The sequence below is a fragment of the Limanda limanda genome, chromosome 12 (assembly GCF_963576545.1).
Source record: "Limanda limanda chromosome 12, fLimLim1.1, whole genome shotgun sequence".
NCBI lineage: Eukaryota > Metazoa > Chordata > Actinopteri > Pleuronectiformes > Pleuronectidae > Limanda > Limanda limanda.
Genome location: NC_083647.1, coordinates 28,237,691 through 28,248,739, shown reverse-complemented (window position 1 = coordinate 28,248,739; position 11,049 = coordinate 28,237,691). Strand labels below are relative to the sequence as shown.

The 11,049-nt window shown below is 47.6% G+C and overlaps 1 protein-coding gene, 1 long non-coding RNA gene and 4 other non-coding genes across 7 annotated transcripts in view; all 6 read right to left on the bottom strand.

Annotated features, from left to right (window-relative positions):
* Positions 1-284: 284 nt before the first annotated feature.
* Positions 285-5,517, bottom strand: LOC133016131 (uncharacterized). 2 transcript variants are annotated; one of them, XR_009681554.1, is made up of 7 exons: positions 5,480-5,517; positions 5,151-5,207; positions 4,400-4,490; positions 1,351-1,539; positions 760-827; positions 589-653; positions 285-436 (listed from the first exon to the last, which is right to left on the bottom strand). It is a non-coding gene; the product is annotated as an uncharacterized LOC133016131 (long non-coding RNA). The 2 variants fall into 2 exon arrangements; XR_009681555.1 differs by lacking the exons at positions 4,400-4,490; positions 5,151-5,207; positions 5,480-5,517 and adding an exon at positions 1,884-1,953.
* LOC133017003 (small nucleolar RNA SNORD53/SNORD92) lies at positions 1,687-1,771 on the bottom strand. Its single transcript, XR_009682348.1, has one exon. It is a non-coding gene; the product is annotated as a small nucleolar RNA SNORD53/SNORD92 (small nucleolar RNA).
* On the bottom strand, positions 2,111-2,193 carry LOC133017006 (small nucleolar RNA SNORD53/SNORD92). Its single transcript, XR_009682351.1, has one exon. It is a non-coding gene; the product is annotated as a small nucleolar RNA SNORD53/SNORD92 (small nucleolar RNA).
* Positions 4,207-4,289, bottom strand: LOC133017002 (small nucleolar RNA SNORD53/SNORD92). Its single transcript, XR_009682347.1, has one exon. It is a non-coding gene; the product is annotated as a small nucleolar RNA SNORD53/SNORD92 (small nucleolar RNA).
* Positions 4,652-4,736, bottom strand: LOC133017005 (small nucleolar RNA SNORD53/SNORD92). Its single transcript, XR_009682350.1, has one exon. It is a non-coding gene; the product is annotated as a small nucleolar RNA SNORD53/SNORD92 (small nucleolar RNA).
* Positions 5,518-7,270: 1,753 nt separating the features above from the next.
* The window catches only part of psma3 (proteasome 20S subunit alpha 3), a 7,072-nt gene continuing 3,293 nt past the window's right edge, over positions 7,271-11,049 (bottom strand). Inside the window, exons 4-11 of the mRNA XM_061083455.1 lie at positions 10,384-10,485; positions 10,144-10,217; positions 9,581-9,653; positions 8,739-8,804; positions 8,564-8,610; positions 7,749-7,816; positions 7,579-7,643; positions 7,271-7,419 (exon numbers count right to left, since the gene is read on the bottom strand). Coding sequence (XP_060939438.1) covers positions 7,375-7,419; positions 7,579-7,643; positions 7,749-7,816; positions 8,564-8,610; positions 8,739-8,804; positions 9,581-9,653; positions 10,144-10,217; positions 10,384-10,485 — 540 coding nt within the window. The 3' untranslated portion in view covers positions 7,271-7,374. The remainder of the gene's footprint in view (positions 7,420-7,578; positions 7,644-7,748; positions 7,817-8,563; positions 8,611-8,738; positions 8,805-9,580; positions 9,654-10,143; positions 10,218-10,383; positions 10,486-11,049) is intronic.

Here is an 11,049-nt window from a genome sequence, read left to right as displayed (position 1 = left end):
CACACACAGGAGGAGGACTGAGACACACTGTCCTTATGGGTGGACATGTAGAGGTGTGAGTGGAGGCGGAGTCAGAGTGGACAAAGTCACATGATGAGGGTCAGAGGGCATCACATGGCTTCACCTTCAGACTGCAGGACGTCCTCCTGAGGACACAGCTCAGCGGGGGGGGGGGGTCTGAGGGACACCTCCACAGGAACATGTCTCATATCAGAAGCAGCTTTATTCATGGAGCAGCTTTCTGCTGCTGGACCAGCTAACAAGGAGACTCACACACAAGCAAAGAAGCTCTTCAACTGGTTTCAAACTTTATTTATTCTCAAATTACAGGTGAACAATATAAAAGGTTGAGGGCGGAGTCCCAGATGTGGGCGGGGACGAGGGGACGGGTTCACATGTTGTCTTCATCAGAGTCTTCGTCCTCCTCTAAAGAATCCTGAGAAGACAAACACCAGAATCACACGTCTGAAAACACGGATCAAACATGAGAAGGTGGAGCTGAAGGTGCAGCTGAAGGTGGAGCTCAAGGTGGAGCTGAAGGTGGAGCTGGAGCTGAAGGTGCAGGTGCACACAGAGGGACCTGCTCACCTTGGCGTATTTCTCTGCTTCCTCTCGAACATCTTTAGGAACCAGCTCGTGTCGTCCATTTGTGACTGGAGGGGAGAGGAGGACAATAAACAACAAGTGGAGAGACTGGAGGAAGGACAGACAGATGGACAGATGGGGACAAGGAGAAGATGAAGACCGATTGGTTCTTACCTTCTCCGACCCAGCTGAGCTCCAGCTCAAACGATTTGTCCTTCACTTCGTCATGAACGATGTAGATTCTGGAAAAATGAAACAGGACAGATTCAGAGTCGAGAATAAATCACACGTGTTGTTACTCAAGCAGCTCCAACACATGTGACTCTGGAGGTTTTTTAAGGAGTTACTTTAGATTTTAAAGACAATGATTGAAATCTAAGATTTATGAAATGAAGGAATATCCGAGTCCCAGACTTATTGACACTTCCTCATAACTGAAGAGGTGGAGTAGAGAATGAACCTGGACACCAGGTTGTCTCTCAGATCACAAGAAGCTGAGATCAGTTATCAGCTCATGTTTGTAGTTTTATTACATCGTGTTAATATCTGTATCACTGAGAAACAACCAGGACACTGAGACTTTACTAACTATACATGACAATATAACATTTATCTTGAAGAGAAAAACAATAAATTCTAAAGAGAACTACAACAAAAATGTTAAGAGTCCGTCAGTCACTGGAGGACAGAACCAGACGTGGAGCACGTTTCTATAGAGCTGCAGAGAGAGGATCTGCTGCATGGGACCATCGGGAACTAACTCACCTGCAGTTTCTCGATCTGTCTCGGCCGCTTGTTTTGCTTTTCCGATGAGTTTCTACCACGAGGTACCAGCTGCTTGGCTCCTCCTCCTGGTTCTCGATGCTGCAGACTCCTCCCAGCAGCTCATCGTTAAGCCTCCTCCTGTCGTCCTCCTCTTCCTCACTGGACGAAGGCTCATTCTCCTCATCAGCACTGAGACAGAGACAGAGACAGAGAGTCAGGTGCAGCAGCTTCATATCACTGAACACACATGTGTATAAAGACGATCACATTGGAAACCATGACGACCGCAACAACAATATGTAACACAAACACGCTGAGTCAGCAGAGTGGGGGGGGTCGGTCAGACAGCCAAGAGAAAACGTGACATCACATGATATCATCAGCTCATTATGCGAAACCTTTCTCAGTATCATCACTCCGCCCCCCCCCACAGCCAATTAGAACGTCTGCACTCATCCAACCAATCACAACACTCCCAGACAGCCCCACTGGGAGCAGCGTGGACCAATCAGCAGCCTGGATCCGAGACTCACCCACAGTGTAGAGACTGGCGTGGGTCAGTTCACTGATGACGGCCTCGCTGGATGAACCCTGGGTGGTCTTCACCTCCACAGTGGAGCCCACCTGCAGCACAGAGAGCTCAGTCACACACCTGGAGTTATGGTCAATATTAATACAGCGTCTCGATGGACACGCCCACAATAACACATTGATATGAAACATAACTCAAGTTAAAAGAAACTAACAAGTGGCAGGGGGGGGGGTCAGACAGCCAAGAGAAGACGTGACATCACATGATATCATCAGCTCATTATGCGAAACCTCTCAGTATCATCACTCCGCCCCCCCCCACAGGCTGCATCTCAGATGAGTTGTTATAGTTCATATCCTATAAAGTTATTATTATTATTAGGCCGTGACTGGTGTTTAGTTGAGGACACAGGACTTTGGTTCAAGATAAAACTGTTAAACCAGAAACTCTCAGTGACTTTGTGTTCATAATGGTTGGAAGGTGTAATCCTGATAAATGAGTCCTGCAGCCCAAACGGAGACGCCACTGTGACCAGGTCGTGGACTTCCTGTCTCCACGTGGACTTCCTGTCTCCACGTCCACCCGGTGCCGGTGTCTCACCTTGACCTTCACCATGCGCTTCACAGTCTTGATCTTGGCCTCGCAGAAGGCTCCTCTGTACTTGGCACTGACGTCCGTCCCCACCGGGAGGTGAGCAGGCTCGTCTGCTGCCTGCAACACACACAAGGGAACATCAGGACTCACACATGGGAACATCAGACTCACACACGGGAACATCAGGACTCACACGTGGGAACATCAGGACTCACACATGGGAACATCAGGACTCACACATGGGAACATCAGGACTCACACATGGGAACATCAGGACTCACACATGGGAACATCAGGACTCACACATGGGAACATCAGGACTCACACGTGGGAACATCAGGACTCACACGTGGGAACATCAGGACTCACACGTGGGAACATCAGGACTCACACGTGGGAACATCAGGACTCACACGTGGGAACATCAGGACTCACACGTGGGAACATCAGGACTCACACACATGGGAACATTAGGACTCACACACATGGGAACATTAGGACTCACACATGGGAACATCAGGACTCACACATGGGAACATCAGGACCCATGTGTGAGTCCTGACGGGAACATCAGGACTCACACGTGGGAACATCAGGACTCACACGTGGGAACATCAGGACTCACACGTGGGAACATCAGGACTCACACGTGGGAACATCAGGACTCACACATGGGAACATCAGGACTCACACGTGGGAACATCAGGACTCACACGTGGGAACATCAGGACTCACACGTGGGAACATCAGGACTCACACGTGGGAACATCAGGACTCACACACATGGGAACATTAGGACTCACACACATGGGAACATTAGGACTCACACATGGGAACATCAGGACTCACACATGGGAACATCAGGACTCACACATGGGAACATCAGGACCCATGTGTGAGTCCTGACGGGAACATCAGGACTCACACGTGGGAACATCAGGACTCACACGTGGGAACATCAGGACTCACACGTGGGAACATCAGGACTCACACATGGGAACATCAGGACCCATGTGTGAGTCCTGACGGGAACATCAGGACTCACACGTGGGAACATCAGGACTCACACGTGGGAACATCAGGACTCACACGTGGGAACATCAGGACTCACACGTGGGAACATCAGGACTCACACGTGGGAACATCAGGACTCACACACGGGAACATCAGGACTCACACATGGGAACATCAGGACTCACACACATGGGAACATCAGGACTCACACACATGGGAACATCAGGACTCACACACGGGAACATCAGGACTCACACACACGGGAACATCAGGACTCACACATGGGAACATCAGGACTCACACACACTCACACTGGTCCGACTCACACAAACCCAGGATTGTTTCTATTTCAGGTTCATACAAACTTTCACACTTATCAGTCAGGATGGGGGAATAAAATCGATTGTTACGAATCGCAATTCTTGCGAATGACGTTTTTTTAAATCGCCACGCTGACTCCCACAAATCGATATTTTGACTGAAGCCGACTTTATTATTTTATTCAAGCCGGAAAAAAACTTTGCCGCTCATAATCCTACAGATGGCTAATTGCAATGTATTAGTTCATGATTTCCTTCCGGTAAGAAGCGCAGCTCGTAGACAAATAGTCCACTTTAAATAATGAGAGAAAATAAGCATCGCACCATCAAGTGACCTGGTTTCTTCTAGATCTCCTGATATCTAATCGCCTGGTGACCAGTTCACCTGGGGGGGGGGCGGTCAGACAGCCAAGAGAAAACGTGACATCACATGATATCATCAGCTCATTATGCGAAACCTCTCAGTATCATCACTCCGCCCCCCCCCACAGCCAATTAGAACGTCTGCACTCATCCAACCAATCACAACTCTCAGACAGCCCCACTGGGAGCAGCGTGGACCAATCAGCAGCCTGGATCCGAGACTCACCCACAGTGTAGAGGCTGGCGTGGGTCAGTTCACTGATGACGGCCTCGCTGGATGAACCCTGGGTGGTCTTCACCTCCACAGTGGAGCCCACCTGCAGCACAGAGAGCTCAGTCACACACCTGGAGTTATGGTCAATATTAATACAGCTCGTATGGACACGCCCACAATAACACAGCTGCTGCATCTGGATCAGATCCCACATTGATATGAAACATAACTCAAGCTAAATGAAGCTAACAAGTGGCGGGGGGGGGGGTCAGACAGCCAAGAGAAGACGTGACATCACATGATATCATCAGCTCATTATGCGAAACCTTTCTCAGTATCATCACTCCGCCCCCCCCACAGGCTGCATCTCAGATGAGTTGTTATAGTTCTAACAGATATGAGACCAGGACCAGGTCTTCACATGAGACCAGGACCAGGGTCAGGTCTTCACATGAGACCAGGACCAGGTCTTCACATGAGACCAGGACCAGGTCTTCACATGAGACCAGGACCAGGTCTTCACATGAGACCAGGACCAGGGTCAGGTCTTCACATGAGACCAGGACCAGGTCTTCACATGAGACCAGGACCAGGTCTTCACATGAGACCAGGACCAGGTCTTCACATGAGACCAGGACCAGGGTCAGGTCTTCACATGAGACCAGGACCAGGTCTTCACTGATGAAGACTTGTGTCCTCGGCCTGTGAAGGATGAAGGAGCTGTGACACGTGACTCATGAGGAAGAGGAGCAGCTTCACTCACCTTCATCTTCACGGCTTGAGTCCAGCTCGACACGTGACTCGGGCTCTTTATTCATCTCTGTAGAAAACACATTGTTCTTATTATTTCTTTATTAAACCTACAAATAAAATAATGTAACATCAAAGGCTTCCGAAATCCCAGCGTGGCGATGAAACAAAATGGCGCCTGCATCGTGTTACACGTTTCGCATTAAACGTTAAATAACATTTACAAAACATATCAACAGTTACAAACAGCAGCGCAGTGAACTCATATTTACAACACATCCTATAAACAGTTCAGTTTTGAATCAGATGATAATATCGCGGAGCATTGAGCATGTGACTCACCCTGAGCAGCGAGCAGCTACAGTGAGGAAGGGAAGGGGTCGACCGGAAGTACAAGCTTTATAGGGAACACAAAGGGGGATGCACAGCAGGGTCATTTCCGGAGGAAGCGTTAATAAAGTAAAATAATTGTATAACTATAAATAAAAATAAATAAAGTACAATTCTAACTGGTAGGTTACGATCACGGCAAGACAAACAGCAGCTGGTCAGTGTTGTTTGATGATGCTAAGCTAACAACTAGCCTCGTACTTCTGCTAGCTCAGGCATTCTTCACCGGCTCCGGTCCCTGCTTCCGTCCGGAGGAACGATCACTTTCCTCCGGGAGACCTCCCTCTCCTCCCCGCATGGAGCCGTTAGCTCGGGGGCTAGCCTGCTGCGTCACAGATAGTGTGAGGATTTCAATATTTAAACTATAGTCTGTGCTGACAGAATTCTAAACAAATAAAGATAGAAGCATTTCAAATTGTATTTGTACGCTTAACAATAAAGATAGAAGTTTTAGCTAGATATTATGCCTTCACACAAATGATTTAATAAAACTTTTTCCTTCCTAGTGTTTAATAATTGTCATAAGAGCTGCTGCCTGTTTTGAAGACTGTGAAATCTGTGACATACTATACACTGTACGTTAACTTGTTCTCATTTCTAACTTCTGTATTAAAGCGTAATTCCCTTAGGTTCATTAAACTCACAGATTTCTTTGCAGCTGTCTGATAAGTTCTGGAGGTCGGACAGAGCGACTTTGTTGACTTGATTTTGGAACATTGTTTTGGTTCAGTTTGTTGTAAATGTTCACACAGTCAGGTTTGTTTTGATGAAGCAGGAATATAATAATCTTTTCTCCAACTGTAAACACCTTTGGCCCTCATTGCATCTGCTGAGTCAAGGCCTTTCATGAAGTGAAAAGGTGCAGAGCAACTATCAGAGTAGGAGCGTCATTGGGAGTGTCTCCTTGTTTCACTTCCGTATTCCAAAAGCCAGGAGGAAGGATTACACCTGCGTACTTCCGAGGAGGAGGAACGAAGATCTACTGTTATAGAATAGACAGACGCTGGATGTTCGTGGCGCTCTGATACAACTAGTGTACTGGAAGCCCATTGCTTCGCTGATTAACCTGTTCATTGTTTCCTAAATAAATACTTGATTGAACAAACCAGTTCGGCTCTTCTTCTCTTAAAGGATAAACGACCACGCCTGTCACTAGCCGTTAGCTCGGGTGTCACTGATGAAACCTGCACGGGTTCTACGGGTCTGTGACGTCACCGGCTCCAGGAAACACGTCAAACTTTCAAAAGTTTCTAGTGAACCACGCGGTGTCTGTCACGTGACAGGAAGTGAGAACCATCACTGGACTCTCACGCACTTTAATGACGCGGGTCCGTGCGTGAGACTCAAGCATGGAGGTGATTTCTAACAGACACACAGTATGAGGATGCATGAGCTCAGCAGCTGGGTCCTCCTCAGGATGTTCTCCTCAGGATGTTCTCCTCAGGATGTTCTCTCCTCAGGATGTTCTCCTCAGGATGTTCTCCTCAGGATGTTCTCCTCAGGATGTTCTCCTCAGGATGTTCTCTCCTCAGGATGTTCTCCTCAGGATGTTCTCCTCAGGATGTTCTCCTCAGGATGTTCTCCTCAGGATGTTCTCCTGAGGGGACACCTGCCGTCAGGGAGGAAGTTCTGACCTCCACAGGAACATGTCTCAATCAGAAGCAGCTTTATTCATGGAGCAGCTTTCTGCTGCTCGCTGCTGGACCAGCTAACAGGGAGACTCACACACAAGCAAAGAAGCTCTTCAACTGGTTTCAAACTTTATTTATTTTTTCTCAAATTAAAGGTGAACAATATAAAAGGTTGAGGGCGGAGTCCCAGATGTGGGCAGGGACGAGGGGACGGGTTCACATGTTGTCTTCATCAGAGTCGTCGTCCTCCTCTAAAGAATCCTGAGAAGACAAACACCAGAATCACACTTCTGAAGACACGGATCAAACATGAGAAGGTGGAGCTGAAGGTGCAGCTGGAGGTGGAGCTGAAGGTGGAGCTGAAGGTGCAGGTGGAGGTGCAGCTGGAGGTGCAGGTGCACACGGGAGGGACCTGCTCACCTTGGCGTATTTCTCTGCTTCCTCTCGAACATCTTTAGGAACCAGCTCGTGTCGTCCATTTGTGACTGGAGGGGAGAGGAGGACAATAAACAACTAGTGGAGAGACTGGAGGAAGGACAGACAGATGGACAGATGGGGACAAGGAGAAGACAACACCGATTGGTTCTTACCTTCTCCAACCCAGCTGAGCTCCAGCTCAAACGATTTGTCCTTCACTTCGTCATGAACGATGTAGATTCTGGAAAAAAGAAACAGGACAGATTCAGAGTCCGGCCGTGAAAGAGAATAAAACACACGTGTTGTTACCGGAGCTCAACCAGCTCCGACACACATGTGAACCTCTGAGGACAGGAACCACTCTGCTGCATCATCTAACGTATGGAGATGATGGAAGTTTCAGCTACAGGAAGATTCTGGTTCTCTCAACCAGTTCCTCAGCAGCAGGATTATTACACTAACATGGTTCATGTTCCTCTGAAACTCAAACTCCTGCTCCTCAGTGTGAAGCTGCAGCAGAGTAGGGCTGACACTAACGACAACGGCTAACCCTAACACTATTTTAACGATTAGTCGATTAATCTAAACGATTAATTTTCCTCTAAAAAAATCAAATTGACCATTTAATTTCAGTTAATTTTGAAATTATGTCATCGTACAATGCAGCACAAAACAAAATGTAAACAAAGGCTCAAATATTAAAGTGCAAAACTTTAGGTTTAAACTAGCAACTCCAACGTGATAAAAATAAATCTAGAGGGCTTATAAATTCAAAGTTTTAACCCCTTATCAAAAGAAAAAAGTTAAGTCTGCATATTCAACAAAGTGCAACATGTTTAAAGTATAAGAAACAATGGTGTCCAGCTCAAAATCTCAAACGTCAGTTAGACATGTGTGTTGTAATCTATATATACAGTCTATGGTTGTGATGTAAGAACGTCAGCATGTCCACATGTTCTGGACTCAGGCTAGCGCTGTTCTGACTCACATTTTGGCGACTTCCTTGACCAGTTCTCTGCACGTCATCTCCTTCATCTGACAAACACAAACATCAAATCAACCTTTCAGATTCACCACTGCTCAGCGGAGCACGTTTCTATAGAGCTGCAGAGAAAGGATCTGCTGCATGTGACCATCGGACTGTTGGGAAGGAATTAACTCACCTGCAGTTTCTCGATCTCTGTCTTGGCCGCTTGTTTTGCTTTTCCGATGGCGCAGCCCCAGTAACCCTGAGCACACAAACACAGTGAGGTTACTGGTCTAATGGGGAGAAACTTCAACTTCATGTGGAAATGGAAACATCACACCTGAGACCGAACCAAGTCACTCAGTGTACGGGGGCTAAAGGTCGATGGAATGTTAATCACAGGTGTTTTCAGAAGCATAGTGATGAGGTCACGCATCTTATTGAAAGAGACACAGAGTCGGGTTCGCCTTCAGCCGAGCACTCAGCCCGACTCGATCCTTCACATGATGCTCGGACCTCGTGGGGAATCCACTCGACCACGGATATTGATAATAGTTAATAGAAAAAGCCAATTTCCCCCCCGATTGTCTCATTTGCTGTCGTAGGTCATAAAGAGGTAATGATATTAAATTAAGGACGTTTCGTACCAGTTAAAAACTCCTTGCAGAGCTTTAAGATCCAAACATTTGACGGATAAAATCCTTCATCCGGTTAATAATTTATAAATTCATAAGAAAATGGAGATGCACTTGGGCTGGAAATGTTTTTCTAGTTCGAAGACAGCAAAGAATCGAGATGTCATTTCATCACTTATACCATGATGATGAATGACTGGTTAAAGCTGGTGTTGGTAAGAGGCACTTTGCCACAAGAACACACGAGCCTGCACTGGCAGCTGCTAGAAGCCGGTTATTGAGAGACTTGCTTCTAACTTCTGCCTGTCTTGATAATCTGTCCCTCCCAGACTCTTTATCGACCTCTTGATGCCACCGCTGCCCCCTGCTGCCCAGGGAAGGGACCACCGTGTGTTGGACTCACGTATGAGATGCCTGACGGGTCGACCATGTAGAGCTGGGGACCGTCGTCTTTGTTGTAGGAGCCAAGGATGAAGCTGCAGAGAGACAAGCACTCAGGCGTCACAGCTCCTGGAAGTCGTCATACTTTTGATTTACAGGCTCATGAGGTCATTGTGACCTCTGACCTCCCAAATCAATGAACAGTTGTAGCAAATTTGAATAAATTTCCCTCAAGACGTTGAGATATCTTGTTCCCAATAATGAGACGGACAGAACTGAAAACATAAACTCCAACCACTGGGTAAAGCTGGAGACAAAAAGAGTCTTTTCTCTCTAGAACCAGTTCACGTGAACCGATGACAAATGTGCTGATCGTTTTCAGCATAAAGTGACAAAGTTTGTTTCCTAATAATGACGGTAAGAAAACAAATATGTGAGTTTAAAATATAATCAATGTGAGCAGGCAACACATTTGATTCTTTTTACCTAAAACTGAAAACAACAGCGTGTTAAAGCCGCTGTGACCCGTGTTGACCCTGAAGCAGCAGCAGCTGATGTGATGGAGGAGGTGAAGCTGTGACTCACCTGCAGCCGAACGGCCGGACGGCGCTGTACAGCGTGTAGGCGTGCACGTACATGGCCACTCGCTCAGACAGGTGCTGCAACAACAGGAAGCACCGTTAGCTTAGCATCAGAGAGCAGATTTTAGTTGGTGAGTGTAACAACACACACTGAAACAACCCAATTCCTACAGGTTGTGTTCCTGTGTGACGGCCAACAACAACAACAACAACAACAAGGGGCTGATCTCAGGCAAACGTTTACCTTCAGGGGAATGTCGTGTCCGTAGTTTGATCTGAAGCTGGACGCTTCTTCTCTGGAGACTTCAGCCAGCGAGCGAGCATCAGCCAACAGGCCAGCTACAGCCTGGAGAGAGAGAGAGAGGGAGAGAGAGAGAGAGAGAGAGAGAGAGAGAGAGAGAGAGAGAGAAGGAGAGAGAGAGAGAGAGAGAGAGAGAGAGAGAGAGAGAGAGAGAGAGAGAGAGAGAGAGAGAGAGAGAGAGAGAGAGAGAGAGACACAGAGAGAGAGAGAGAGAGAGAGAGAGAGAGAGAGAGAGAGAGAGAGAGAGAGAGAGAGAGAGAGAGAGAGAGAGAGAGAGAGAGAGAGAGAGAGAGAGAGAGAGAGAGAGAGAGAGAGAGAGAGAGAGAGAGAGAGAGAGAGAGAGGGAGAGGGAGGGAGAGAGAGAGAGGGAGAGGGAAGGAGGGAGAGGGAGAGGGAGAGGGAGAGGGAGAGGGAGAGGGAGAGGGAGAGGGAGGGAGAGAGAGATAGAGACAGAGAGAGACACAGAGAGAGAGAGAGAGGGAGAGAGAGGGAGGGAGAGAGAGATAGATACAGAGAGAGACACAGAGAGAGAGAGAGAGGGAGGGAGAGAGAGATAGAGACAGAGAGAGACACAGAGAGAGAGAGAGAGGGAGGGAGAGAGAGATAGAG